Genomic DNA, 24,958 nt, shown 5'->3' on the forward strand with positions numbered 1-24,958 from the left:
GAACCACGAGCTGTACTTGTTCATGTGTGTGTCTTGCTAAACTTGAGATGCAGAGAACAGCTTCACCAGGTCCACATAACATAAGCAAGACTGGTCATCTCAGTGTGTTCTAAATGAGCCCAGCATCCAGATGTGTAGATGCACAACCGTAAGGCAGGCGTGCACATTTGCAAGGCTGCACATGAAATCCTAAAGTGAAAATTGTGAAGACTCTTTTGGCTGCATCTCTAAGGAAAGCAAGAAGGTTGTGCCACAGAACTTACCTGTAAGCATTAGCACCGAATCATTTAAAACATAATGTGAGACAAACCTGAGCAACAAGGCCAGGCCTGCTTGCAATGATATACAGTAGTTGTTATTAGAAATCCCCATCCATCTTTGAGTGACGAGACTGGGTAGCCCTGTTGGTGTCAGTGGCTTTGGTGTAACCATTGGAATTCCATGAGGCTGAGGGGGATTTAACAGATGGGCATACCACAACTAGATGGCAACCCCAAGTGTGTAACTTGCTTTTTAGTTTGGTAGGAGGGCCTCCCTTGGGCCCTGCACTATGTACACCAAATGCCTTGGCCGTTATAATTAATGCCTGTTAGTTTGGAAGGTTGGTTACATTTAACTTGGATGTGAATTTGTCTTCTACCTCAGTGGGATTTCGAACACATGTAGCAGTTTAACTAGTCATCTGTCTACAGGTCTGTTTGTAGGCCCATAAAGAAGCATGGTGTGAACAATGTCCCTGGCTGTGCTCTGACATTCGGAGGGATAGACAAGCTGGAAGAGGGGTATGTCATTAGGAGTAAGTCATTTGAAGGGATGAAGCAGAATAAATAGCATCTCATCTTCTCTCTTAAATTCATAATATGATGACAATTTGGGGTACTGGGATGCTATAAGAGTGGAACCAATGGGAACAAATACTTCATTCAGTTCATAGATAAAAAGGACACAAGGGGATGTATGGTCCTAAAACTGATCACACAGTAGGACATGAGACATACGTTTTCTCCCTTATGCCTCATGCTTTCTGAGTAACGCTATCTCATTTATGATGCCTGTGAAGATAAGCAAGCAGTCGTTTCAATTGCAGCTCCCTTATTCCAGTGTTAGCCTTTGTGCCTGCTCTGCCGCAGACTGTGAAGTCCTTCATGGTCGGTATCTCCCAAGTCTGTAGCTGGAACTTCTCTCCTTCTCTGCTTTCAGTCCTGGAAAACTCTTCCTAGTTCTTACTGCGATCCCAGGTAGAGGCACCCACAGTGATCTGCACATCTAAAACTTGATTTTGGGGGAAAATATCAATATTAAAATACATATATAAAATATAACCCACAGATATTTTTCTTGGTCATGTCATTTCTATTCCCGAACTTCATTTTTCTTTTTCAAGGGAGAGAATGGTTCCAGTCCACATAATAACCTCAGACATATACATAATTGGATAGTTGTCTTTGCTTGCTGGGACATTGCCTGAATATAAGTCGCTCTAGTCTTTTCTGTGGATGAAATAATTAGTCAAACATCATTTAGCTTCCCTCCTCTAGCTAAAGTAAAAATCAAATGACACTTCATAGAATAAAGAGAGAGAAAGAAACCCATTCCCCACAACATAGAAAGGAGAAAGGATGGATGATTGACGGGGGGGGGTTAAATAGAAGGCTCATTTAAGGAAACGACAGTGTCTTTGAGGACAAATGGACAAGGATTCTTTGTTCTCCCCAGAGCTACTTTACTGTGTTCCTTTGCTTGCCTTCCTCTGAATCTATCTACCTATAAATCCATATTATGCATCAGAATCAGATCTCTCTCCTCCAAGGGCTGAATCTTCTGGGAAGAATGAATGGGTTATAGGGCAGATTCACTGGAGTTTAATTTTTCCAGTGTCATATCTTGACTGAAACCCTTCTGCCAAGAAGTTCAGAATGGCCTCTGTCCTTCCCCTTTTCTGTATTAGTAAATTCGTTCCCAGACAGGTAAGAGCCAAAGGATATGTGTGAATATAGCCACCCCAGGCTACCCCACTGTCACTAAAGGACCAGCAGAGAGGAAGAAGAGGGCAGGAGAGGAGAAGATGAGGATGGGAGACGGATACTGCACCTTGCCCTCCAGTGGGAAACTTTAGAAATGATGGAGTTGTAAGGTAGGAGGGCCACTCAATGAAAGGGCATTCTAGACTGATAGCTGCATTGTGAAGAGTAGGAACCAAAGGGAAAGTCCTGTTCATAAGGAGAGGAAGAAGAAGAAAAGAACAGGCGATTGGGTGATTTTTTTTCTTCTCTCCTCTGTTAGACGCTGGGAGTCCCTTCATCTTTCTCCAACTCCCCTTTTGAGTCTAGAGAGACAAAAACACACCCTGAATTTTTGCCAAGAGGGAAATGGCAGCTCTGGAAAAAATAGAAGGCAGGGTCTTCCTCTAGTATTTGAATGTGAGCTGTTTCAGAGGACAGCAGGATGTGTCAGGAAAGTGATTGGTCCAAGCAGGGCTCCAGGAAAGCTCCCTGCTCCACCAGGGAGATGTGAACATTTTCTTTCTTTTGCCTTTTAAATGAAATTCCGTCTGCCCTTCTCCCTGCACCTGCTCAGCCCTCTTAGCCGAGAGTGGTACAGACATTTAACCATCCTGGGAAAAGACAGGATCCTTTTCATTAACGCTGCCCTGATTGAAGTCCCCAGAGCTGGGCTGGATTTCATCTTCCTCTTCTCATTCTCTATCATGGATACTCCCGACTCTGAGGTCGTTTTGGGCATTGAACTGTGTCCCAGCAGCACCTAATGCACACAGGGCCACAGTGGGAAGGGATAGTGGGGAAAAGGCAGATGTGTGTCTGTGTTTTCTTTTCCCTTTGTTCTAAAATAGTATTGATAAAATGTATTATCATTATGACTATTGTTTGTTTGTTTGTGTGTGTGTCTGTGTGTCTCTCTATCTGTGTGCATCTTTTAGAGGTCGGTTTTTTCATTCCACAGTGAGTTCTGAGTGCTAAATTCAGGTTATCAACAATTCATAATGAACACTTTACCTCAGAGCCATCTCTCTGGCCCCTACATCTGTGTACATCTTATTGGTCTTTCAGTTTCAACTGAATCTCTTGAGAGTTTCAGCCTCGTACTCAGAAGCCAACAGCCAGCTCTGTGTGGGCAGTATGGTTCTATTGGAGAGCTGACAGTCACAAGCAGACGTTTGTCCAGAGAGGCTGAGGGTTAGAAGACACACGAAGAGTTGTCATGTTAACAATGTCACTGTCAGCTCTTTCTTCCTGCTAAAAAGAATTCATTTTTTTATGTGTTTTAATGGAAAACTATCTGTTTTCTAGTGAAACTACATTCAACAATTGGGAAAGGTGGGACAACTCTGGATTAGGGAGGAAGAGGAACACAGAGGAAACTTCTATTTTGTGTTCCTTCATTCCAGTTCCCCAGAAGTGGCTTCTAAGCACACTGGGGGAACAATACCCCCATTCCTCCCAGAATCTTTCATCTCTTTAAAGCTGTTCCCAATATTAAGGTTAAAACTTCTTTGGGAATCCAGATTTAGGTGGTCTATGATTTTGAAATACAAGAGGACTTTTTCTGCCCCTGTAATTCTGACAGCAGAGCAGCACACTGTAAGTGCCTATCAGTCCTTTCTCCTTTAAAAATACAGAATGGGTGCCTACTTTGAGGAGCATTCATACCATGGGTCTATGCTCTGCCTAAAATTCCCTGTGTTTGATTATAGCATAGTTAGAACCCGAGAGCCTGGAGGATGCTTGTGGTGTGATGGGACACGACAGGCTTCTGCACTCTGCCCTTTCAGGGATCATTGCTGGGAGAGGCCACTATACTTCCCTTTGGTTGTTTCTAAGCCAGATAAAATGTGCTAAGCACATGATTCTATGAGTGAAATACTTGGCATCTCCAAAGACAAAGAATTGAGACATTGAAACTCTACCTCAACTCCACCATTCCTGACATCACATCCCTGTGTCCTTCTACTCCACTGAGGTAGACAGGCATATCTGAACTGCTCTGAGCCATTGGGCAGTTCACTGTTGCATGGGCAGAAAAACAAGAACCCTCTTCCCGTCTGGGGGTGAATCCATTTGCTGTTTAGCCTCTTTCCTTGCATGTCACACATTCTAAAACTTAACCCATGACTTCAACACTGAGGTATAAGCCAATATTCTGTCCTACAACTAAGAACAGAGGGGAAGAACTTATTTCTATCATGGGAACTCGTGGATTCCGTGTAATGCTGAGATGCTCCTCATGCAGAAAATGGACTGGGTGCTGAGTGCTATGTCTTTTTGTCAGCTTGGAGGATATCTTCAGCTGTCTCTCACTCTTCTCCATATCCAGAAATTGAATGGCTCTTGTCCTCCCCTCAAGGTTGACAATCTCTCCCATTTTTCTTTCAAGTCAGATGTTCAATAGGTTATTTAGTGATTGTGTGTTCAGACCCCACCTAACACATTGCAAAGTACTGAATTTGCATACGATATTGTGCCGCTCATGTCTTTTGGGCATGTTTTGTTAGTTTAAAAATATATATGCAGAACACAAAATGGAAATGTAAGACGTTAAGAACTGAGCTACACACATCTGGTTCCTTTCTGAGAAAAGAGACAAAGAAGAATTAAGATTTCTGGCTGGATGTGGTACACTTTAACTTTGTTGAGAACCCAAAGCAACCGAACAAACCATAATCAAGCCTGTTGGATTTCTATACAAATGGATCTGCTCAGTTCTCAGTCCTCCACCATGGTGTGAAGAAATGAGCCACATTTGAAGACACTGTGAAACCACTTGTAATTTACCCTCCCTGTCAGCATTTCAGAGCAGAGAAGGGCATAGTCTAGTCCCCTGTCTCTGCCCTCCTGGGAAGCCCAATGGGTAGGTGGTGTTTCTTGGCTGACTTTGAAAGACCTGGAGCATTGATGAGATGACTCTTACATTTTGATGCTTGTGTGGTTACTTCCTTCTATGCTGCTGCACGTAGTGGCTTCATATTTATATGAAGTCTGTCTGTCACTTTTCTGCATTTGCCTGATTCAGTTAAAGGCTTATGTTGTATTGATAAGTCTTGGACAGTAGATGGTCATTACCAAGAAACAAGAGTGCCTTGGAGAAATGGCTAGGTAAGCGTCATTGATCATGGCATAAACCTTACGTTACTGCTTGAGGCTTTTTTGATTAATATTCTGATGCTTGGCCTTTTTCCTTTGCCCACCTTGACTCTACTAAAGGTCTCTAATGTTTTGAAATTCACATCATACACACCCTATAGAAGGAAAAGCATGATCATTGGGAAAATGTAGTTTGAACCCAAAATGAATGTCATTTCAAGCAACACCTAGAAAATATTGCTTAACTTAATCATTTTCTCATGGATAGTATGGAAATACTTTCCATCTCAGGATTTGTGTGAATTAGGAAGAGTTATAAATTAAAACAAAGTACAGCACATACATGTGATAACGCCAAATTAAAATACTATTTTGGATAATAACTTTCAAAATGAATTTTATATATAGGTATATATGTGTGTGTATGTATATATTCCATTTTCCAGAAATGGTGCTCTCTGAAGGCAAGGATTGAATCTTTCATTGTATCTGAGCTCTGTACCTGGGCTATTGGCGTAAAGGGAGCTGCCTGATTATTTTACTGTAACTAGAGGAGCCAGGCTGGCTTCTTACCAGGATGAGGCTCTATCCCACAGACATGGCAACCCCAAGGCTGAGCAGAGTGTGCGGTCCTTGGTCCAATCCCTCTTAGGCTCACATATAGCAGAACCATTGGGGATTCTAGAAAATCCTTTTCATCTTTGCCCCACAGAAGACCCCAGAGCCTAGAAGAGCTCCTTCTATTCCTTGAACGAAACAGAATATTGCTAGAGCAAACATGAGCTCTTGTGTATTTTTCCCAACACTGCCCCGTCCTGCCTTGGCCATCATACTCCTTTCCTTAAAATAGGCTCTTGTCCTTTCTCTTGTTACCCAATCCTTTCCCAGCGCTTAGCAGCAGTGAGAATGTGATTCATTAATTGATGTTTTGTTATCATCGAGGGTTTTCCACCTCCCAAAAAAAGATGAAAAAGTACTAAAAACTATACCCTTATCCCACTATATTGATTAAACAAAGACTGTGTGTGTGTGTGTGTGTGTGTGTGTCTGTCTGTCTGTCTGTGTGTGTCTGTGTGTCTGTGGGGGAACACTTGGAATTGAATTTTTTTCTCTATGTATAATTGTTTGAACCATAAGCTATGAACACTTAGAATATAAAGTTACAAGCAATATACAATAAAGGTACACTGAGCCATGTTGGTGGGAAGAATTGAGTCAATATCACTGGCTTTATTTTAAGGAAAAAACAAAACAAAAGAAAAAGGCATGTTAGAAGTACCTTTAACTGCATATGAAATAGTTGCTCCTAATTTGGTTTATCATGGAAGCCTTTGAAAATAGAAATAAAGCAGAGAATTTCTCTTTAAAGAAATGCTGTATCTGTGGACATACATCATTCCTCACAATTTCTGTGAGCCAATGACCCTCAACCTTCGCTCTGGTTCCTAACTCAAGACCCTTGGAATAAAGGGTAGCACACAGAAGGGAGGTAGCAGATGGCACCAAGAGGATATGGGGAAAGTCAGGGAGGTTGTGGGCACACTGTAGACGCTCAGAGCATCTGGGGTCTACATTCTGAGCATTAGTCTGGGCTATGGTAATTCCAGGTGGGTTGTCTTGGGGATGCTGCATGGAAATGCTGAGAAACATTACTAATGAACACTCCCTTGTTCTTTTCAGCTCCTCACAGCCAGTGACCTTGCAGCCAGTGACCTCAAAGGATTTCAGACACAGGTGAGTCTGCATCCCGATTTGATGTCGTTTGAGAGTGGCATGATCTGTGCCCAAGGGCTAAAGCTTTACTGGGGACCTCCTGCTTCTCTGTCTTCTGGGACTGAAGAGAGGGTGACCTGGTGCTTGTTCTGTCTCTCAGTTCTGCTCTTGTCTCACTATGGACAAAATGATTGTTTTCTACTCTGATTTCATGAATGTAGTGAAAAGCAAAACAAAACACATTTAGGTCAAGATGCTTAGAATGTGGAGTTAACACAGGGTTCAATTAAAGGGAACCCAGTGGAATTAGAGTAGGGTTAGGGGATGGGTAGTTGTCCCATATGGAATTCTTAACAGTCATTGCAAACCAATAAAGAACTAAATGCTATTCACATTTGCAAACAAACTTCCAAGAAATCTGAGAGAATCTGAAACAAAAGCAAAAGACAATCACAATTGATGCATTTCCTACTCACCTCCATGATCGCACTCTCCTCCATGATCCCGCTCACTTCTGTGATCCCGCTCACCTCTGTGATCCTCTTCCTCATAGTGACATCACAGCTAAAGGTTTCTTTTCACTTTAAATTCAATTTTAAATTATGTATGTTTTACTTTCTTAAATATTAGAATATAATTACATCATTTCCACCTTCCGTTTCCCCTCTTCAGCCATTCCCATGTTCCCTGACCCCAATTTGCTATCTAATCAATGATCTCTATTTCTTTATTTTTTGTACACATACATATGTACATATGTAAACAAATGTTAGTGACACAATCATATTCTTTCTATTATTTTATATGTTTGAATGACAAATATATCCTAAATATATAATTACAACCTTCCCAGACTGTAGAATGTTACCTTGCTTTCAGTATGACTGCCCCGTTGGCACTGGATAACCAATTCAGGTGTCCTTCCTTAAGGATGACTGTTTCTGCGGCTCTCAGCATCCAGACTTGCCTATAGTCCCTTTGTAAAGTGTAGAAAAGGCTTTATTGGAGGGGCTGTTTTGCTTGTACCAAAGGAATATAGTGCACAGTGAGTTTCTGGAAGGTACGTATGTGAGAGAGCAGGGTGTGCCCATTGTGTCAGTGTGTGTCACTGAGTGACCATGGGTGTGACAGTGTTTACATGTACGTGTGTTTTGGCCATGGCATGTTTCTGACACAATCACATTCTTCCCATGATTATTTAGAGATATTGCCATATCCTAGATCTAAAACGAGCAAGGAAACAGGGGGCACAACTAGGCCTACTTGGCTGGTCTACTGCTTTGGAAGGCAGGATCCTAGAGAGGCACTGTCCGAGCAACCCTATGCATTCCGTGCAGATGGCTCGCTCCCCTGCGTGTTTCTCCTCCACACCGCTCCACTTTGATATCACCCCCTAAGACTGAAAGTGTGCATTATGACTTCTCAGGCTGCCGTTCATAGGTCAGGAAGCACTGTGATTCCTTTGGGCAGTCTACTAAGCTGAGATCAAAGTTAACTTTCCAGTGTTATTCTTAAATCCAAAAGGCAGGGGTGTGTCTCAAGTTGGCACCAGTCTCTGGGAATTTTTCCGAATAGAAGCTGAAAGCAGGCTCCATGCAATAATCCATGGATGTTTGCATTTCCAGGAACCTTCCCTGTGTGTTGGGTGGAACCCAGGAGGACCCCTTGCTGGGAGGACTGATTAGCTTCTCTGTAATCTACACTTTTTATTGAAAGTGGACAGGGTTGGTCCTTTGCTAATGCCTGATTCTGCTGCATCTTCCTAAAGAACATAGTCTGATCTCCTTATTGAGTTTAATGACTTCTAAGTGCAGAGTGCTAACTCTATTGGGCTGGACCATTCTGTCTGTATCTGTTCGTCTCTCTCCATTCGGGTAAAGCAGTGGAGGATAAGGATCCAAATTCTCCTTTTTGTCGTTGATTTCCTATATACCTTGTTCAGTCTTGGGTGTATCTTTCCAGGCAGCGCCTGGGTCTCTAAGCAACTATACATGAAGGATGGGTGGTCTTCACCAAAGTAGCAAACTTGGCCTCAGCACTACAGGCGGACTTGTCTTTCAGAGTGTGAGGTCGAGGCCTGGTAGGCATGCCATCTCAAGCAGTTTTCAAAACATAGACAGAAGAGCTTCTGGCATCCACACCTAAACCACACCGAATTTTCCACTCTTGACTTTTGAAGCAGCAGACACACTTGGGGACTCCCATTTCTAGTCTTCAGTAACCGGAAATGAGGGCACACATTTTTTTTTTTTCTGTGAGACGAGTGCTCTCCATCCTTGAGAGAGAAAAAAAGATTTGGCATCTAATTCTCTAGTGAAAGTCCAAAAAATACAAATGTTGCTCTCTCTTTTTCTCACTCTTTCCCCTAACACAAAAGCTTTAAGTAGGAATTTGTGATGCATGAAAAAACCAAACAAGCCTCCTGTTTTTCTACCACCGAAGTGTCAAGCCAGATGATGGTATTTGGGCGTGGTCATTTATCTTTGTTCTCCACAGTCGTGTGTGTGTGTGTGTGTGTGTGTGTGTGTGTGTATCCTGGAATTTCCACTATTACACGTTTCATTGATGTTGTGAGTTTCTGTTTTCATTGCATGCTTTCCATGGAAAATCATCTCGCGGCTGGTTATTCATGCACTTGTTGCAAGTCCTTTTCTCCATTTACCAGCCCATCCTCACTAGGAACTCCGGCCCTGAGAGGCTGAGATCTCCACCCGCAATCTAAAGCAGGACAAAGTCCTCTCATCTCGTACACAAGTTGCATACACGTGTTCATGTTATTTTTTTTTTCTAGTTCCTACCAAGATGTGACAGTTGTTTAGGCTTTGTCACAAAGCCCACAGTCTTGTGCACATGCTTGTCAGGGGCCAGGTGGGACTATAGTAGAGAGATTATGGTAGTGAGGGTCCCAAATGAGGCACCCACCCTTCAAGTCCAACCATAGTGTTGGGGGACCATGACTTCAGAAACAAGCACCTGCTCTCAGAGAAAAGACTGTAAATCTTGGGCCTTGCCTTCTGTAAGCTCTCTCTCGTCACAAGGGGCATTCCTTCCTTTAGGGAGCACAGAGGACTTTAAGATGAAACACATGTATGAGCAACATATGAGCTGTCATTGAGAATGCATTTCTAAAATGGTAACCACTACTATGGTCAAGGGCGCACAGGGACAGATCTGAGACATACAGGAAAACATTATACTGTGGAGACCATAGGCTTTGCTGCTACATGACTGCCACCAGAACTCAATAAGCAACCCTGTAAGGTCTTTGCATGGTGATCTCTTTGCTGCACAAAGCAGCCCTCCCCTCTCCTCTCTAGATTTTAGAATGTTCTACCAAGAATAGCATCTGTATGACTCTGGGAAAGACATCTAGTGGCTTTTACGCTTACTTTTTTCTTATAAAAAGAAAACAAATGCCTCATGGCATATGTGATTTTTATGAGGACTGAATAAGACAATACACAAGAAAGCCGCCAGTAGGAAACCTTGTGTGAACAATGGGTATTTCTGGGTATTTCCTGCATTAAAGAAGTACAGATTAAATTAAGTAAAAATGCTGGCAAAGAACAAAATATATTTTTATAGAGCAAAATTGAAAGTTTTCCAAGTAGAAGTGTCACTTACCTGAACCAGGAGAGCAGAGAACTATGAAGTGGTCACCTTATTCCAGGATAGGGGCACGCCACATGAAGCTTTACCCGGAGTGGCAGTGCGGGAGCTGAGTTCTGGATGCACTGACTTTTCTGTCTGCTTTAAAAGGGACCACGGTGAAAAAAAAAGAAAAAAGAAAAGAAAAAAAATAGAATTGAGTAAGAGCCAATTTTCAGGTCTTAGAGGTCTATAAAAATAGTTGAATTTTAAAAATTAACTGTTTTGAAGTTTTCAAATGTAATATCTATAATATATACCATATCACATATGCATGTTACATTATGAATATATATATAATATATCATAAAGATGATATTTTTGGCAGAATATTCTAAAATCTAGAACTGTTGAAGCTAGGGGAGGGGTACTTTTGTACGCCAAAGGGGCATCACACAAAGAAATTACATGGATGCTTATTGAATGAGATGGCAATTAGATGACAGATATTTTTATGTTCCTCATATTAAAATCTTTCCTATATGTCTCAGATTTGTACACACACAGACACAGACACAGACACACACACACACACATCACACTGATATGCTATAATGAAGGCACTTATTGGTATCATTGATGTTTTCTGTAGTTTCTATACCCTCTTCATTAATTTTAGACTATTAGTGGTTGAACTCCCATTGGCAAAATCACTGCTAGTTAACTCTCCAGAGCTGAGATAAACTGACCTCCACACACCACTTACTCAGCTTCAGTAGTTAGTACTGGTTCACCAGTCTTATATCTCCTATATTCTCGTTTATTTTGGATTCAATGATGGGGATTATTTTCTATTTTTAAGATTTATTTGTATTTTACATACCAATCACAGCTTCCCCTCACTCCTTTCCTCCTGTTCTCTTCTATCCCACCCCCACACCTCCTCCAGCTCCATTCAGAAGGAGTAAGGCCTCGCATGGAAGTCAACAAAGCATGGCATATCAAGTTGAGTCATGGCCATGCTTCTCCCCCTTGCATCAAGGCTGGCATGGCATCCCTCCATAGGAAATAGGTTCCGCAGAGCCATGTGTCAAGGACAGGTCCTGGTCCCACTGCTAGGGACCCTACAAACAGACCAAGCTACCCAACTGCGATAGGGATTATTTTCAACCAAACCTCAATCTTTTCATTTTACTTATAAAACAAAGACTCATTTAAGATTCTCAAACTAATATGTGTTTTAAAAACAATCATAAGCTGAAGGCGTAAGTCATAAACAATGCCACACCTGTTTGGAATTATGATTAATAGGGTGGTATTTATTTAAAGGGGAAAAAACTTACAGATCACTGTCAGCCCTATGCGCAACCAGGAAGTGAGTCTAGTAGCCGTAGCTGGCGGAGCAGGAAGTGAAGAGAGAGAGAGGAGAGGGAAGTGGCTGCTTTTTTAAAGGGAGAGAGACCACGCCCCAATGGGCTGGTATCTCAGCGGCAATAGGCTGGAGGAGTGGGAGGACCTCCCATAACAATAAGCTATTGTCATCCCTATCAAAACAAATGCTAATCCCTTAGTACTTTCTAATATTCATCCATATTTAGATGTTTCTGAGCATAGGTACACTATCTCATAATTGATTTGTTGTAGTCAGAACCAAGTCACCATTATCTGACTTGGCTGTGAATGGATGCCATTTATCTGTAGATTCATCATCAACAGATAAAACATTGAGGTGTAGCTCTGATTTCCAGAGCACCAGGCTCCTGTGGACTCGAACAGAACGTGTTATTATGTGTTCACACTGCCTTTGCTTGTCTATCTGTATGTATTATGCCTGGTGTTAGGAATTCTGGGAACTCTGAATGTATCATCTCATTTAATGATTACGATATATGTTGGATCAGTAACTATTTTATCCCCATTCACAAAAACACAGACAAAGACACAGGTATTAGGATTATAAGTCTTATGACAAAGGTGCTCTTTGAACCCAAGTCTCCACTCCAACATCAATGTTCTTTAACCATGTATGCTATCCACCTTACTTTAGGTATTCTAGTTTCCTGTCTGTTGCTCTGATAGAATAATTTGACTAAAAACAATGTCGGGGACAAAATGGTTTATTTCTGGTTACAGGCCATGGTCCATCATTGAGGAAAATCAGGGTGGAAATTCAAATAGTAACTCACATGCAGGATCGCTTGCTATTTCACACAGCTTTAAGCTTTGCCCAAGAATTGTCTTGATGGAGCCGGGCGGTGGTGGCGCACGCCTTTAATCCCAGCACTCGGGAGGCAGAGGCAGGCGGATCTCTGTGAGTTCGAGACCAGCCTGGTCTACAAGAGCTAGTGCCAGGACAGGCTCCAAAGTCACAGAGAAACCCTGTCTCAAAAAAACCAAAAAAAAAAAAAAAAAGAATTGTCTTGATGGTCAAATGAGTACCAGAGAAACCATGAAGGATGCAGCTTTTGGGCTGGCTCACAAGCTCATGCATAGATAAATTTCTTATACAGCTCATGATCACCTGCCCAGGGAATGAAGCATCCCACAGTGGGCTGCCCCTCTTACATCAATTAACCATCAAGTCAATCCCCAACAGTCATGTCCTCAGTCCAGTCTGGTCTGGGAAATCCCTTAATTGAGACTTCTTTCTCAGTTGGCCCAAGATTTTGTCAAGAGGACAGGTAAAGTTAATATAGACAAGATTTCCGTGGCTTAGAGAATTCAAAGCCTTGGGTAAGATATACTTGTGTCTTTGTTTTCATAAATCGTACAGAATTTTTTGAGTCAAATTCCAAGAAAAGGACATTATTATATCTCAGGATTGTAGAAAGACCAGTACAAAGCAAATTGAATTCTTCAAATTTGAAAAAGAATTTCTGCTCTTTTAGTTTTCTTTTTCCCCAAACTCCCTGAGGGACAGCCATTTGTTGACTGCCTCTCTACAGTAAAGGGCACTGAGGTGAGGAAGGCAATGAATGTATACAGCCTCATAGTGGGAAGGCAACTGTTTCAGAGCCAGGCAGTACATGAGAACACTTTGTTATTGTTGCCTGCTTGCTCTCTCTGCTCCCACGCCACACATTAAAACTGAGAGCTACCTTAGCACGAGTGGAAACACTATGAGGGGAATTTATGGAGAACACAAAAGTCTAGGCTTAACTGTCGTAGCTGGACTTGCATTGTTTTAGACGGGTCTAGACATAGTATTTTCAGAAGCTCTCCATGTAATACGTGGAGATCCCCGTTTTTAGGCTGAAGAATTCAGTCAAAAGGAAACCTGAAAGAGAGGGGTGTGAAGAGTATCCTATCCGAACAGACTCTTGTGCCAGGAACATGCCATGGACTCAACTTGCCCCCCATAGCAGCCTTGTTAGCTGATATCTTAGTTCATCACCTCCGGGGTGGAGGGAGTTCGACTGAGCATGGATTCTGTGCAGCCCATTCCCGCATTCATCTCCCATTATTTCCATTCAACAATTGAAATTTGCCCAAAATTGTAGACTAACCAGTGTTTGAGTTCATAGTCCTGCTGTCTCTAGGTTCTTTTCTGGATATAACAGTATCTAAATGGCCCATCTTTATTACGCTACCCTAAGGAGAAAATGCACGTGTGTGATAGCCTGCCTTATCCCCTGCCTGCTGCAGCAAGGTGCATCTGTGAGTCCTCCTGCCTGGGGAGGTTGCTTTAGAAATATGTGGCTATATTCTCAAGGCCTTTCATCTGACTGGTTGGACATTAACTCAGCTGTTATATCATGCTGGGGAGACTGGGGAGGTTTTTTTAGAGCATCGGATACACACTAGAGTAACTTGCCCAGTGTCTGCTATTGGTCCACAGGATTAAGGGCTAACCACTAAGAGTTTATAAACATTTACAACAATCTGATAGCTTCTGTGGTATCTAAAAATTTGAAGATTTTATCAGCAACACATTTTTCTAACATTTTACAATATTCATAGCAAAACAATGGTTAGAGGGGAAGTCAAGTACTTCACTACAAATCATTGGGAAACTCTGTTCTGATTTTTATTGTCATTATTTGCTACTTTCAATGAAAGTAGAGCATTTGGATGGTGTTTTTTTTTATTCTTTTATTCTGTGAGCTTATAGCTGCATCTTTGTATTATGAATGTTACCCCTCAAGAGGAAATAGCACTAGCTGGAGAGGTATCTTTCTTGACACCTTGAGAGCAGCTAGACAAAACATGGACATCCTTCTCTGTGATTCTAAAGGCAGCCAACAGTTTAATATTTTCCTAACGGATATAGATACCTGTGATTATAACAGACCTTTAAAAAGCATCACATGTAAATATATATGTTGTATTAAAACTCTGATGAACATGACTGTTTATCATACGTGAAATCATGAGGTTCATGCTATCAACATACTTTTTGTCCTGCTAGACAATGTTTCTAACATTTTTTTTTTAAAAAAAAAAACAGCATTGGCATTTGGTTCTGGAGAGAAAACTTCTCCAGGTGTTTTCCAGAGAGCCTGCCATTTTGGAGGGGGGGGGGGCGGATCTTCTTAAGGCTTAATAAGTTCTCTGGGGATACTTAAATCTCTTTAGACTTCAGTGTGTATCTTGTTTCTGATTTCCAAGGAGTTTTGACTATCTGAGAGGCATCTGCAGGTGGACCCAACTTAAAGCAAACCAAATGTTGAAGAGTTCACCCCCAAGGAAAATGAATCAACAACAGGTAGAGGTTGGAAAGAGGAAGGGATTATTTATACACACAGGTATTTCCACTTTATCAATGAAATCAGTGTAGGCCATCTCTGCTAGAATATCCAAATATAATGTAGGCTTCTAACAGCTGACTTAAATCAGCTGTGCAGAAGAGAAATAAAACAGAGTGAGGTACTAACAATGGGAACTGACTGTGAATGGAATCTCTGCTCTTTTAGCTGGAGTCTTCTCTTCTCTCCAACAAAAACAAAAACACGAAACCTTAGCAACAAGGAGGAAAGATGAGATAATTCCTGTAATCCCTAGAGACACCCAAGGTTTAATTATCCTGCGACTCCTTCCCCTGACCTTGTGTTTTCAGTTTCTATGGTCTTATATTTCTCTTCCTAATGCCTAAAAGAGCCTACGTGGGGATGTCTTAAACATCCCCTCACGGTGCTTCTGTCATGAAGCCTGGACATCTCAAACATCTGCTCTCTGTGGCATGAGTCACACAGCCTCATTTCTCCGTGTGAATATATATTTACCTGAGTTGCCTTCATGGTTCACGGTTTGGGAGTGACTGCTATAGAGTAAATGCAAATTCCTCCGAGGGGTATTGTCATAATTTCTTCAGAAGGATTGTTCCAAGTCTGCCTCATGAGGAAGAGCTACCTCTCCAGCCAATAAATGAACTCGTTTCTAACATTTATTCTGCTTCTACTGCCTGGCATCCGCTTCTATTTTCTTACCCCTCCACCTCTTTCCCCTCTTTTCTACCACACAAAGGCCCATCTGAAAGGTGTTAGAGCCCTAGAGAAGAGTCTTGTTGGGAGCAGCTTGCTTATCTAGCCCTGGCGGCTTCTTTTGGCTATCTTCTGGCTGGTGGGCAGAGGCTCTGTTCCTTCTAGACTGTCTCCATGCCAGCATTCTGACATGTCCTGGTAATGGTCACCCTCTCCCCTCCTGTTAAACTTCTAGTTATGAGCTTGTTTCTCCTTTCACATCTCTCAGCTGTCTAAAGCGTATGTGCCAGAGCCTCTAGCAAGATCCATGCTTCCTTCTTAACTCAAGCCAGTGAAACACGCATCAAAAGAAATGTAAGCAATGCTGTGCTGCGTAAACATAGAAACAGGGAAAGTTGGTGCATGCTAACTCACAAAGCTTAACATTGTAGTCCCAGGATGAAGAGCAAAGAGAACACGTCATATTGCCTTATCAACTGGTAGTTAAGAAGGCCAATCAATGATGGGCCTAAACTGGTGTGTGTGTGTGTGTGTGTGTGTGTGTGTGTGTGTGTGTGTGTTTATTTGAGTCTAGTGGTAGGGCTTCCATAAAAAAAATTCTTACTTTTATGAGACCAGAGACCTCTTCAGTGGAAAGATACCTATCCTATGCTACTTTGGGTAAGATTCAACCGTGTTAAGCATCTAGTAAGCCCTGCAATTCTTATTGCTCTCATAACTTTACATAATTAAAATTAGTCACAGATACCTGATGTCAAAGTTAGAGTACAGATTGTGATTTCCCAAAGTAATATGACCGGAGGATGGGGTTGCCCAAAGGAAAAGTGAGAACCATAGTTTCAAAACAAACAAAGGACAGGAGTGACTGCTCTGCCCTTCCCACCTGTCTCCTTGTGGCACCTGCCATCTGAAGTGAGCAATGGCAGACACTGGGACCCCAAATAGCAATGGACTATTTTCAGCGAGGATGGACAGGGATCATGGGCCTAAGAGAACAGCCACAAGTACATTCACCATGGCTCTTCTTCTCACCTAAGACACTTTCAAAGTTAACTTTGCAGCTTTTTATTTGGGGAAGAGAAATATCTATAAAATATCAAAACATAACTTAAACAAATGAATCAGGAGCCCTCCAACCACCAAAATATTGACTTATTTTTGTGAAATTTCTAAACTTATTTCCATAAATTCCCTTTGACCCCTGGCCTGCGGAAGAATGTCCGAGAGCCTGGCTCGTGACCTGGGAGTACCAGTGAGGAAGCTGGGTGCTCGGGAGAAGACCACGTTAGAGCCTAAGGGGCTGCAGGGGTTTGTGTGCTGACCTTTGGCATCCCTAGTCAATTTCTTAGGCATCTGAATAAGGCAAGAGTGTTTAAAGAATACGTGGATCCAATGAGCCACACAAGTACAAGGGCACCCCACAAAAGAGGTCACGCTGACCACAGGACTCTTGTTTTTTTTCCCACTCAGTCCATCCACGATGGACTGACAGGGCAAATACCTCACAGACTACAAAGAGAGGCCTGTTTCTGCCAGCCTGATCAGCACTGTGAGAAAACACAGCTGTCTGAGTTTGGCTCGCCTGCCCCTAATCTGGGGAGGAACAGAAATTCCAAAATGGGGACAGAGAACAAAAATCTGTGTGCTCCCAGCCAAACAATAAGATGTTCCAAGGTTATTTGTAGACCCCGTTCTACAAAGAGGGACTGTTTGTATAGCAAAGTTTAAAACAGATCCCTCATAGAAAAACGTATGTGGACAAATTCTGGTATTTCTGTAATGCCATCTGGCTTGAGGATTATACTGAAGATGCCCTCTGTTTCTGGTCATATTTTTAGCTAATAATTCTTGGGAGCTTTTGCTTTGCTTTCTTTCCTTTCACTGTGGTTTCATAGCATAGTGTCAATTAGTGCTGAACCGGGGACCCAAAGTACACAGCTTTCAATTAAATCAGTTGGATTCCACCGCTTTGAACTTGGTGCATTATTGGTATCATGACATCTGCAAACAGCAGCCTGAGGCAGGGGTAGGTAAGGAGGAAGGGGAGGGCGTTGCAGCCAGAAACCCCTGTGAGCCTCAGCCTGCTGATGTTTTGAGAGGCAGCCGGCCTTCATTCTTGATAACTCTAGCAGAAAAGAGCAATCAGCTAAACGAGAGCTGGACAAATTAAATGGCTGAGTATTATTTCAAAAGAGAGCTTGGGCAGCATGAGAAATTCCCCATCAGCTGTAATAACGCCAATTACCTTGCCAATTGCAGATTCTAGTGTGATGTGTTTAGTGCAATCAGGCGCTAGTCTCTTGCTTGGGCCTGATGGGTTTTGTTTACTTCCAATGTGCATTTGTAGAGAATATTTTACACCCAAAGGTTCCAAGCTCTAAATGTCCTTCTATGTGTCCAGATTCCCACACAGCTGGCAAAGATTATTTTTGGGATGGAAGCTGGAACACGCTAGACCCAGTGTGTCCTCTCTGTATATGAAGCCTGGGGCTTTAACAGCACAGTGGGCTGCCCAGTTCTTGGTCACTGTAGCGGAGCTCAGAAAAGCTCTCTATAGATCAACCAGCTATTTAATAAAAACTCATTTCTGATTAACAATGAGGCTTCTTGGCATGTCATAGCATTGGACAGATCACCATTAAAAAGCAATAACAAACATACAACTCTGGTGAAGAACTGGCCAAGAGTTTATTAGGTTTTAAATATCAACAAATGGGGGTTCGGGGTTTTCTTGTCTCCATTTAGGACCCACTGGGTGGAATGTCAGACATACAAATCCTTTCCAATATTGGAAGAAACCATAGGAAAGGCGACCTACCTCCTCTCTACCCCTTCTGCATTTTAGCAGAGGAAATAAAATTTGAAAACTATAAGAGCATTTGCTTTTCTATTTGGATTTTGCTCCTTAGAATAGTGGGCGTGTTGCTCTAGCATTTTTGGGGAGTGGGCTGTGATTCACTGTTTATATTCCCAGCTGAGGAAGGCACTAATCATGGGCGTTAACTGAGTGCTTTGGCCTAATAGACAGCTGGATTGTACGCTGTATCTGTGGCCATTGGGGAGAAGGGGACAAGCTAAAGGATGTTGAGATTCCTCAAGTGCTCAGGGGTTATCTGAAGCCAGAACCTGCAGTGGGGACCATTTGGGCTCTCACTGCCCCGCGACAAGTGGACTTCACATCTCATTGCTTAGTTTCGCTTGCCTGTTCCTCTTTGTGTTCATGAGAAAGACCGCTTTGCTTGGCCTAAAGAAGAAAGGGTTCAAAGGCATACATACACCAGTGCCTTTCATCTGGTCTCGTGGATTTCTGTGGATTTCTGGGCCTTCCCTCTTAGCTGCTGTTGCTGAGCACTCCTGGCTTGCAAGCTCAAGGTGGAAATCCATTTACATTTGAAACCCGATGAAGCCCGGCCAGACCAGGATAGCATAGCAAGGTTCATGATGTGTGCTTCAGACAATCTGAAGTTCACTCATTCCAATATGTGTGTGTGTGTGTGTGTGTGTGTGTGTGTATACAGCTGTGTACGTGTTCCCCATGTTAAGTGTACCTGACACGTGGTCCAAGGGCTGCATGTGGCCCAGTATAGAACAGAATGTAAGTCCAACCCCCCAAATAATAACCTACTTCAAACATGATTTTACTTACTTACTTATTTATTTATTTGCTACATATCTTTTTAACTCAATTGTATGGTTCTCAAGTATGAACTTAAGAGATGGCAATGCCATATTGTAGTGAAAAATGATGGGCATGCCTGCACAAAATATTTTAGCCAGTGCATAGTGCATTTACCACCTTTATGCAGTTGGCAGCTGTTCAAATAATGTTCCTGGTTTCCCAACAAGAGACCGACCTTGTCCCATCCAAACTCTTGAGGACAAGAGAGGTCCTATAAAGCCACAAAGAAGTATAAAATGGAGAAATCATGGCACACACACCAGCATCAGTGGCTCCCCTGCCAACGACGAAGAGCAAGCCATTGTATCCAGCCTTCTCATCAGCGTGAATGGAGAACCGTCTAGTGATCTCCTTGTCTGTGCGGAGGCTGATGTTTTCCAACAGTGACCTTCCAGATCACTGTGGCTTGGCTGCATCTTCACCAAGTTTATATCAGTCCATCAAGTACAGACCCCACGCAGAGTGAGAGGCTATCCTCTAAAGATGGGGCACATAGCGACCACACTGCCCCGCCTCCTCTCCTTATCTTTATGATCAATGAATGTTGGGAAACTTGCCCGTGTTGACAATCTTAGTGATCGCCTTTCCAGCGGCACATCGTCATGCTGTGTGCTAGCACATGTGGTGGGTCATCTGCACCAGAATCACAACGGCTACAAAAATCCTACCAGGGTGACTTTGGAAAAGGGCGTCATTACCTGCATCTGTGCACCATTAGAGTCAGGAGCTGCACATGGGAAGAAGATACAAAACACGAAAATGTTACATTGATGCTGCAATTTGCAATGAGTTCTCATGTATGGAGAGGAGCAGGGATGTGAAGTAGGCAAGGATAATGAACTCCATGCCACAGAAGAAAGCACAGCTGAAGGCAGAACAAAGAACTTTTCTCAAAACCCTTAGTGAGAAAGTCACAGAAAGAAGCCCTTAGCTTCTCAGCCCCTCTCTCCCTTCTGCTCTCTGTTCTCTCGTTCCTAAGACAACAGGGCATTTAGGAGAAGGTCCTAGCTTCTGCTATACTTTTCTTTTAAAGCATATAACAAATTTAAAATTGCTGCTAAATCAATCCCTCTGCAAATAAAATTGGAACCAACAGGAACTGATTGAGAGAGACAGATTTCCAGTTTCTTTAGAAAACCCTCCCCAGGTCACACCGAGCTCCCTGGCAGCTGGCCTCAGCTGTAGCTCATCATTAACCATCTTCAAACACCATCTTTAGGGAAGACTTTCAGCAAGGTGCATGGCCAAGTTAGGTTGACGGAGGTAGGGAAGCCACCCAGCTTAGCTACTTCCTAGCGTGATGATACCTTCATGCCTGATAACCTGTCTGAGCCCCAGTTTTCCTGGAACAGAATTCTCTCTCAATACATGCCATTGCAAGGCCTCTCCAGCTTGGCATTTGTCCATGTCTTCGGGTCCTATGTGGCTCTCCTCTCTCCGCCACCGTTTCCACATCAATGCCGATCACTCAAAGTCTTGAAGGTACTTCCAGGGTCGGCAATGGGGCATCGGTACCCACGTGCACATGCTCAGTTCTGGAACAGAGCTTTTTAAAAACTTACTTCAGAATTAAAAAGCAGAAATTTATTAGGAAACTGGAACTCAGGCCTGCAGCAAATCCAAACAATCCACAAGCGAGCCAAAAAGGCTTAAATGGAAATGTCTTAGTGTTTCCCAAATACAGGGCCTTCCATCCCGTAATGCTTGATTCTCTTGGCATCATGAAGAGCGTTTTTAAGAAACAGATTCCACAGGGAGTGGGATCTCTCAGTAAATTATGAGTTCAGTATCTAGGTAAAATACTCTGACCATATGTATATCTATCATATACTTCACATCCCTAGGGCAATACAGGTTGATGGGAGAAAATTTGAAAAAAAAACAAAAAACATTCAAATTTTAGCCAGGGACAACCACTGTCAACACTGTTAAGAATGTTCTCTCTGGATTATTATTTGTTTTTTATTGAGAAAAGGAAAAAAAAAAAAGAAAAAAAGTTTCCGCCTCCCCCCAGCCTCCCAAGCCCCTCCCCCTCCTCCCACCCTTCTCCCCCTCCCCCCACTCCTCTCCCCCTCCCTCTCCAGTCCAAAGAGCAGCCAGGGTTCCCTGCCCTGTGGAAAGTCCAAGGTCCTCCCCCGTCTGTCCATATCTAGGAAGGTGAACATCCAAACTGGCTAGGCTCCCACAAAGCCAGAACATGTAGTAGGATCAAAACCCCGAGCCATTGTCCTTGGCTTCTCATCAGCCCTCATTGTTCGCCATACTCAGAGAGTCCAGTTTTATCCCATGCTTTTTCAGTCACAGTCCTGCTGGCCTTGGTGAGCTTCCTCTCTGGATTATTTTTATAACGCACACATACCTTTGAATGAGAATGTCAATTTGAGTGACAGGCAACGCTAACTAACCACATGAGATTCTCATTGTGTGAAGACCTTTGTGACCATAAATCTCAATTTCCTTATCGGAAAATGCAAAAATATTACCCCGCATTTTCTAAGTCATATTATCTAAAGGATTATGATGTTTTCCTGAAAGATGATCATATAAGCAAAGTTGAATTGAACAAAAACTTATATGGGACTAATATTCTCAGAATTCTTAGTAAGTAAATGAATCTGAAAAAAGAAATGTAAAATTGTCCCCACCACCACCACAGAATACTTGTTCACCAATTGTAGTGATAGTACTCTTCAGAACATCAATATACCACCACATAGCACAACACTAACAATCTTCTATTGTAATCTGTACTTACTGCTGCTTTTGGTCAACACACAGCCATGGAAATCAAACCTCCTGGAGTGTCATAGCTAATTTAGCAGAGACATAGACCCTGGCCCCTATCTGTCTGTAAAATAATTTGATAGTTCAGTGGATGAGAGTCTAGTTGAGTGAGTAGTGGTTTGCCATGTGGTGTTTAGGAAGAACTTGGACACTGAGGTTGGACAAAATTTGAGCCTGAAAGATTTATTCTTCGTCTCAGTAGTTTTAGGGTATTGCCTCTATTTTCTCAGTTGGCATATTCCATGTTCATTCCTTTTCTCCTTACTTGAGTTAAATACTTGAAAAAAGCAACTCAGGGGAAGAATGTTTATTTTGGTTCAACGTGAGGGCACAGTCATGGGGTTGGTAACTTAAGACGGGAGCCTTGGAAAGCTGATGAGCAGCAGCACAGGGAAATGAAGGCTCACATTCAGCTCTGATTTCTTTTCTTGCTTGTTCTTTACTTCAGGCTAGACCCTGAGTGGGTGCCTACTAGTAGGGTGAGTCTTCATACTTCGAATGAACTCAGTGTAGGAAATGCCAGGCATGATCACAGGCTAGTTCCTTAAGTGATGCTAGGTTGTGTCCAGTGGAAATCAACAGTAATCATCACGACTGGAGATATGAACTTCTTTCGACTATTATGGGAATGATCAGGCAACAATGTAACATTCTTGGGAGAATTTGGTGCCTGATCACAGAGAGGTTCTTTCTGTTTTGGTTTGGTTTGGTTTTACTTCTTTGCCTGTCTCCTGATTACTTCTGTATGAACCCTCAGAAAACATTTGGTGACTAAAGAGAGGAGAAGAGCACTTATGTGAAGCCACGAGTCATCCTCACACATAGGAATTACCTCTCCTTTACCTACAGCACTACTATTTCCAGCTGGGGAAGTCCCAGTCTCCTGGATGCCACATTAATCCAGCCAGGTGTCAGGAGCCATCTCTGGCTACCCTAAGCATGAACCAGTTTATCTGGGAATTCCCCTCTGGAGTCTTTCTTCCTGGAGGGCCCAGAAAGCAGTATTGATGATGAACAGAAACCTTCCCTCTTTCCTCACTAAAGTGAGAAGGGTAGGAAGAGAGACTGAGCCATGAAGAGGTTAAGGCCAGGGTAGTGCAGATCTCCAGGAGAAGTAGATTAGAGATAGGAGAAGCTCATACCAGTTTTCCTAGGGTGAGCATGCAGAGTGGATAATAGTGACAGACCACTGGCCACAAGGGAAGGCATAGGCACACAGTACATTAAATAGGTAGCTATGTGTGTCCCAGACACCTAGGACGTATCTGAGTAGGTAAAGAGAAGCCAGAAGATGCAGAGAGGTAGTCACAGATCTCATAAGAGTTGGCACCATGGTATCCAGTTTTAAGGGGCAGGAACCGAAGTTCCAAATGAAAGGTTCACAAAGAAGAGAGGAGAGAAGGAAGCGAGGCAGTCTAGCCAAGCTAGGAAAGAGCTGGAACACCAAAGAAATAAAGTCATTTCCGTAGTTCCAATAAGGACCGTTCATGGTAAAGTAGCTATCAGTCTCTTCCTGAGGCAGCCCACAGAGGATGCCCCTTCGAGAATGCGACTCCCCTCTCTGTTGAAGAAGGTGATCCATTTCTACACAGAGCCCCTAAGTGAGTCACACAGAAGTTAAACCCGAAGCCATGCACTTCAGTTGGTTAGAAATAGAACTCAACAAACTCCAATCATGGATTTTTTTTTATCTCCCCCCCCCCACAAGCCAATTAGCTCTGTTTCTCTGAAAGTGTTTTCTTAGCCGCTACTCTAGGCCACTTGTGCAGCAGGCTTGGGAGTTTAGCTCAGGTCAGTGCTTGGAGGGACCCTTTGACTGGATCCCGCGAAGTAGCACTTCAAAGCTCATATTGTTTTCTGTGTCCTTTAGCCAAAGACCTTTCTTCCTCTGAGCCTTATGAATTGAACTGGCACCAGAAGGAATGGGCTTCCAATTTGGTACAAAGTAAAAAGTCATACAGCAGATAAAAGAGCTTTGTGCTTTTATTAAAGCTATGACAACGAAGCTTCTCATTTCCCACAGACTTACCTTGTCCACCACGGCTTCATGCCTCTTTCTATTATGTTTATCCTCAGAGAGAGTTTATATGAGCGGCAACTCTCAATATCGCAGCCATTGAAGCTAATAACGTTGATGCTACTGACAGCCCACCCGGGGTTTAGAAGCATAGAAAATGATTGGTAGTAAGTTGGACGTACAAGAAAGGGGGACAAAGAGGTCTACAAAAAGTTGAGAACCAATTCTAGCCAGTTTATTGCTTTAGTTTGAAGTCTGTCTCCCAGGAGTCTAGTAAAAAGGCTTGGATTTGTCCAAAATGGCACCCACCCATTCTTTCTCAGATGTGTAGTGTACAGTGCCAAATAATAGCCTGGCTAGCCACTCTTCAGCAAGTGGAAGCTGACGTCTTCCACTGCTTTATCTCTGGAGACTAATCACAAGTTGATGCCATTTGCCTCCGGGTCTTAATTGACTTGAGAGTTAAGTATCTTTTCTCAGAAACTCTTGTTTTTCCTCGTCTTATATTCAAGTCACACCCCCTCACCTTTTCCCCTTCAGCCTTTCAAAACAGGCGTCAGTTGTTTAGTTTGGCTTATCCTTCTAAGACTCTGCAGATTCTTGCACTAAGTTTCAGGGACAGCAATAGTTCTCTGTAGATTTTTAAAATGCTCTACTT

The 24,958-nt window shown here is 42.7% G+C and overlaps 1 protein-coding gene across 2 annotated transcripts in view; it reads left to right on the top strand.

The window, feature by feature from the left end:
* The window catches only part of Setbp1 (SET binding protein 1), a 337,179-nt gene that overhangs the window by 169,607 nt on the left and 142,614 nt on the right, over positions 1–24,958 (top strand). For both annotated transcript variants that reach the window (XM_041640915.1, XM_041640916.1), the window contains exon 3: positions 6,780–6,833. In XM_041640915.1, the coding sequence (XP_041496849.1) occupies positions 6,780–6,833 (54 nt within the window). The remainder of the gene's footprint in view (positions 1–6,779; positions 6,834–24,958) is intronic.

Source organism: Microtus oregoni, unplaced genomic scaffold (assembly GCF_018167655.1).
Source record: "Microtus oregoni isolate MIOR12 unplaced genomic scaffold, Mior012 000065F_ref0000479, whole genome shotgun sequence".
Taxonomy (NCBI): Eukaryota; Metazoa; Chordata; class Mammalia; order Rodentia; family Cricetidae; genus Microtus; species Microtus oregoni.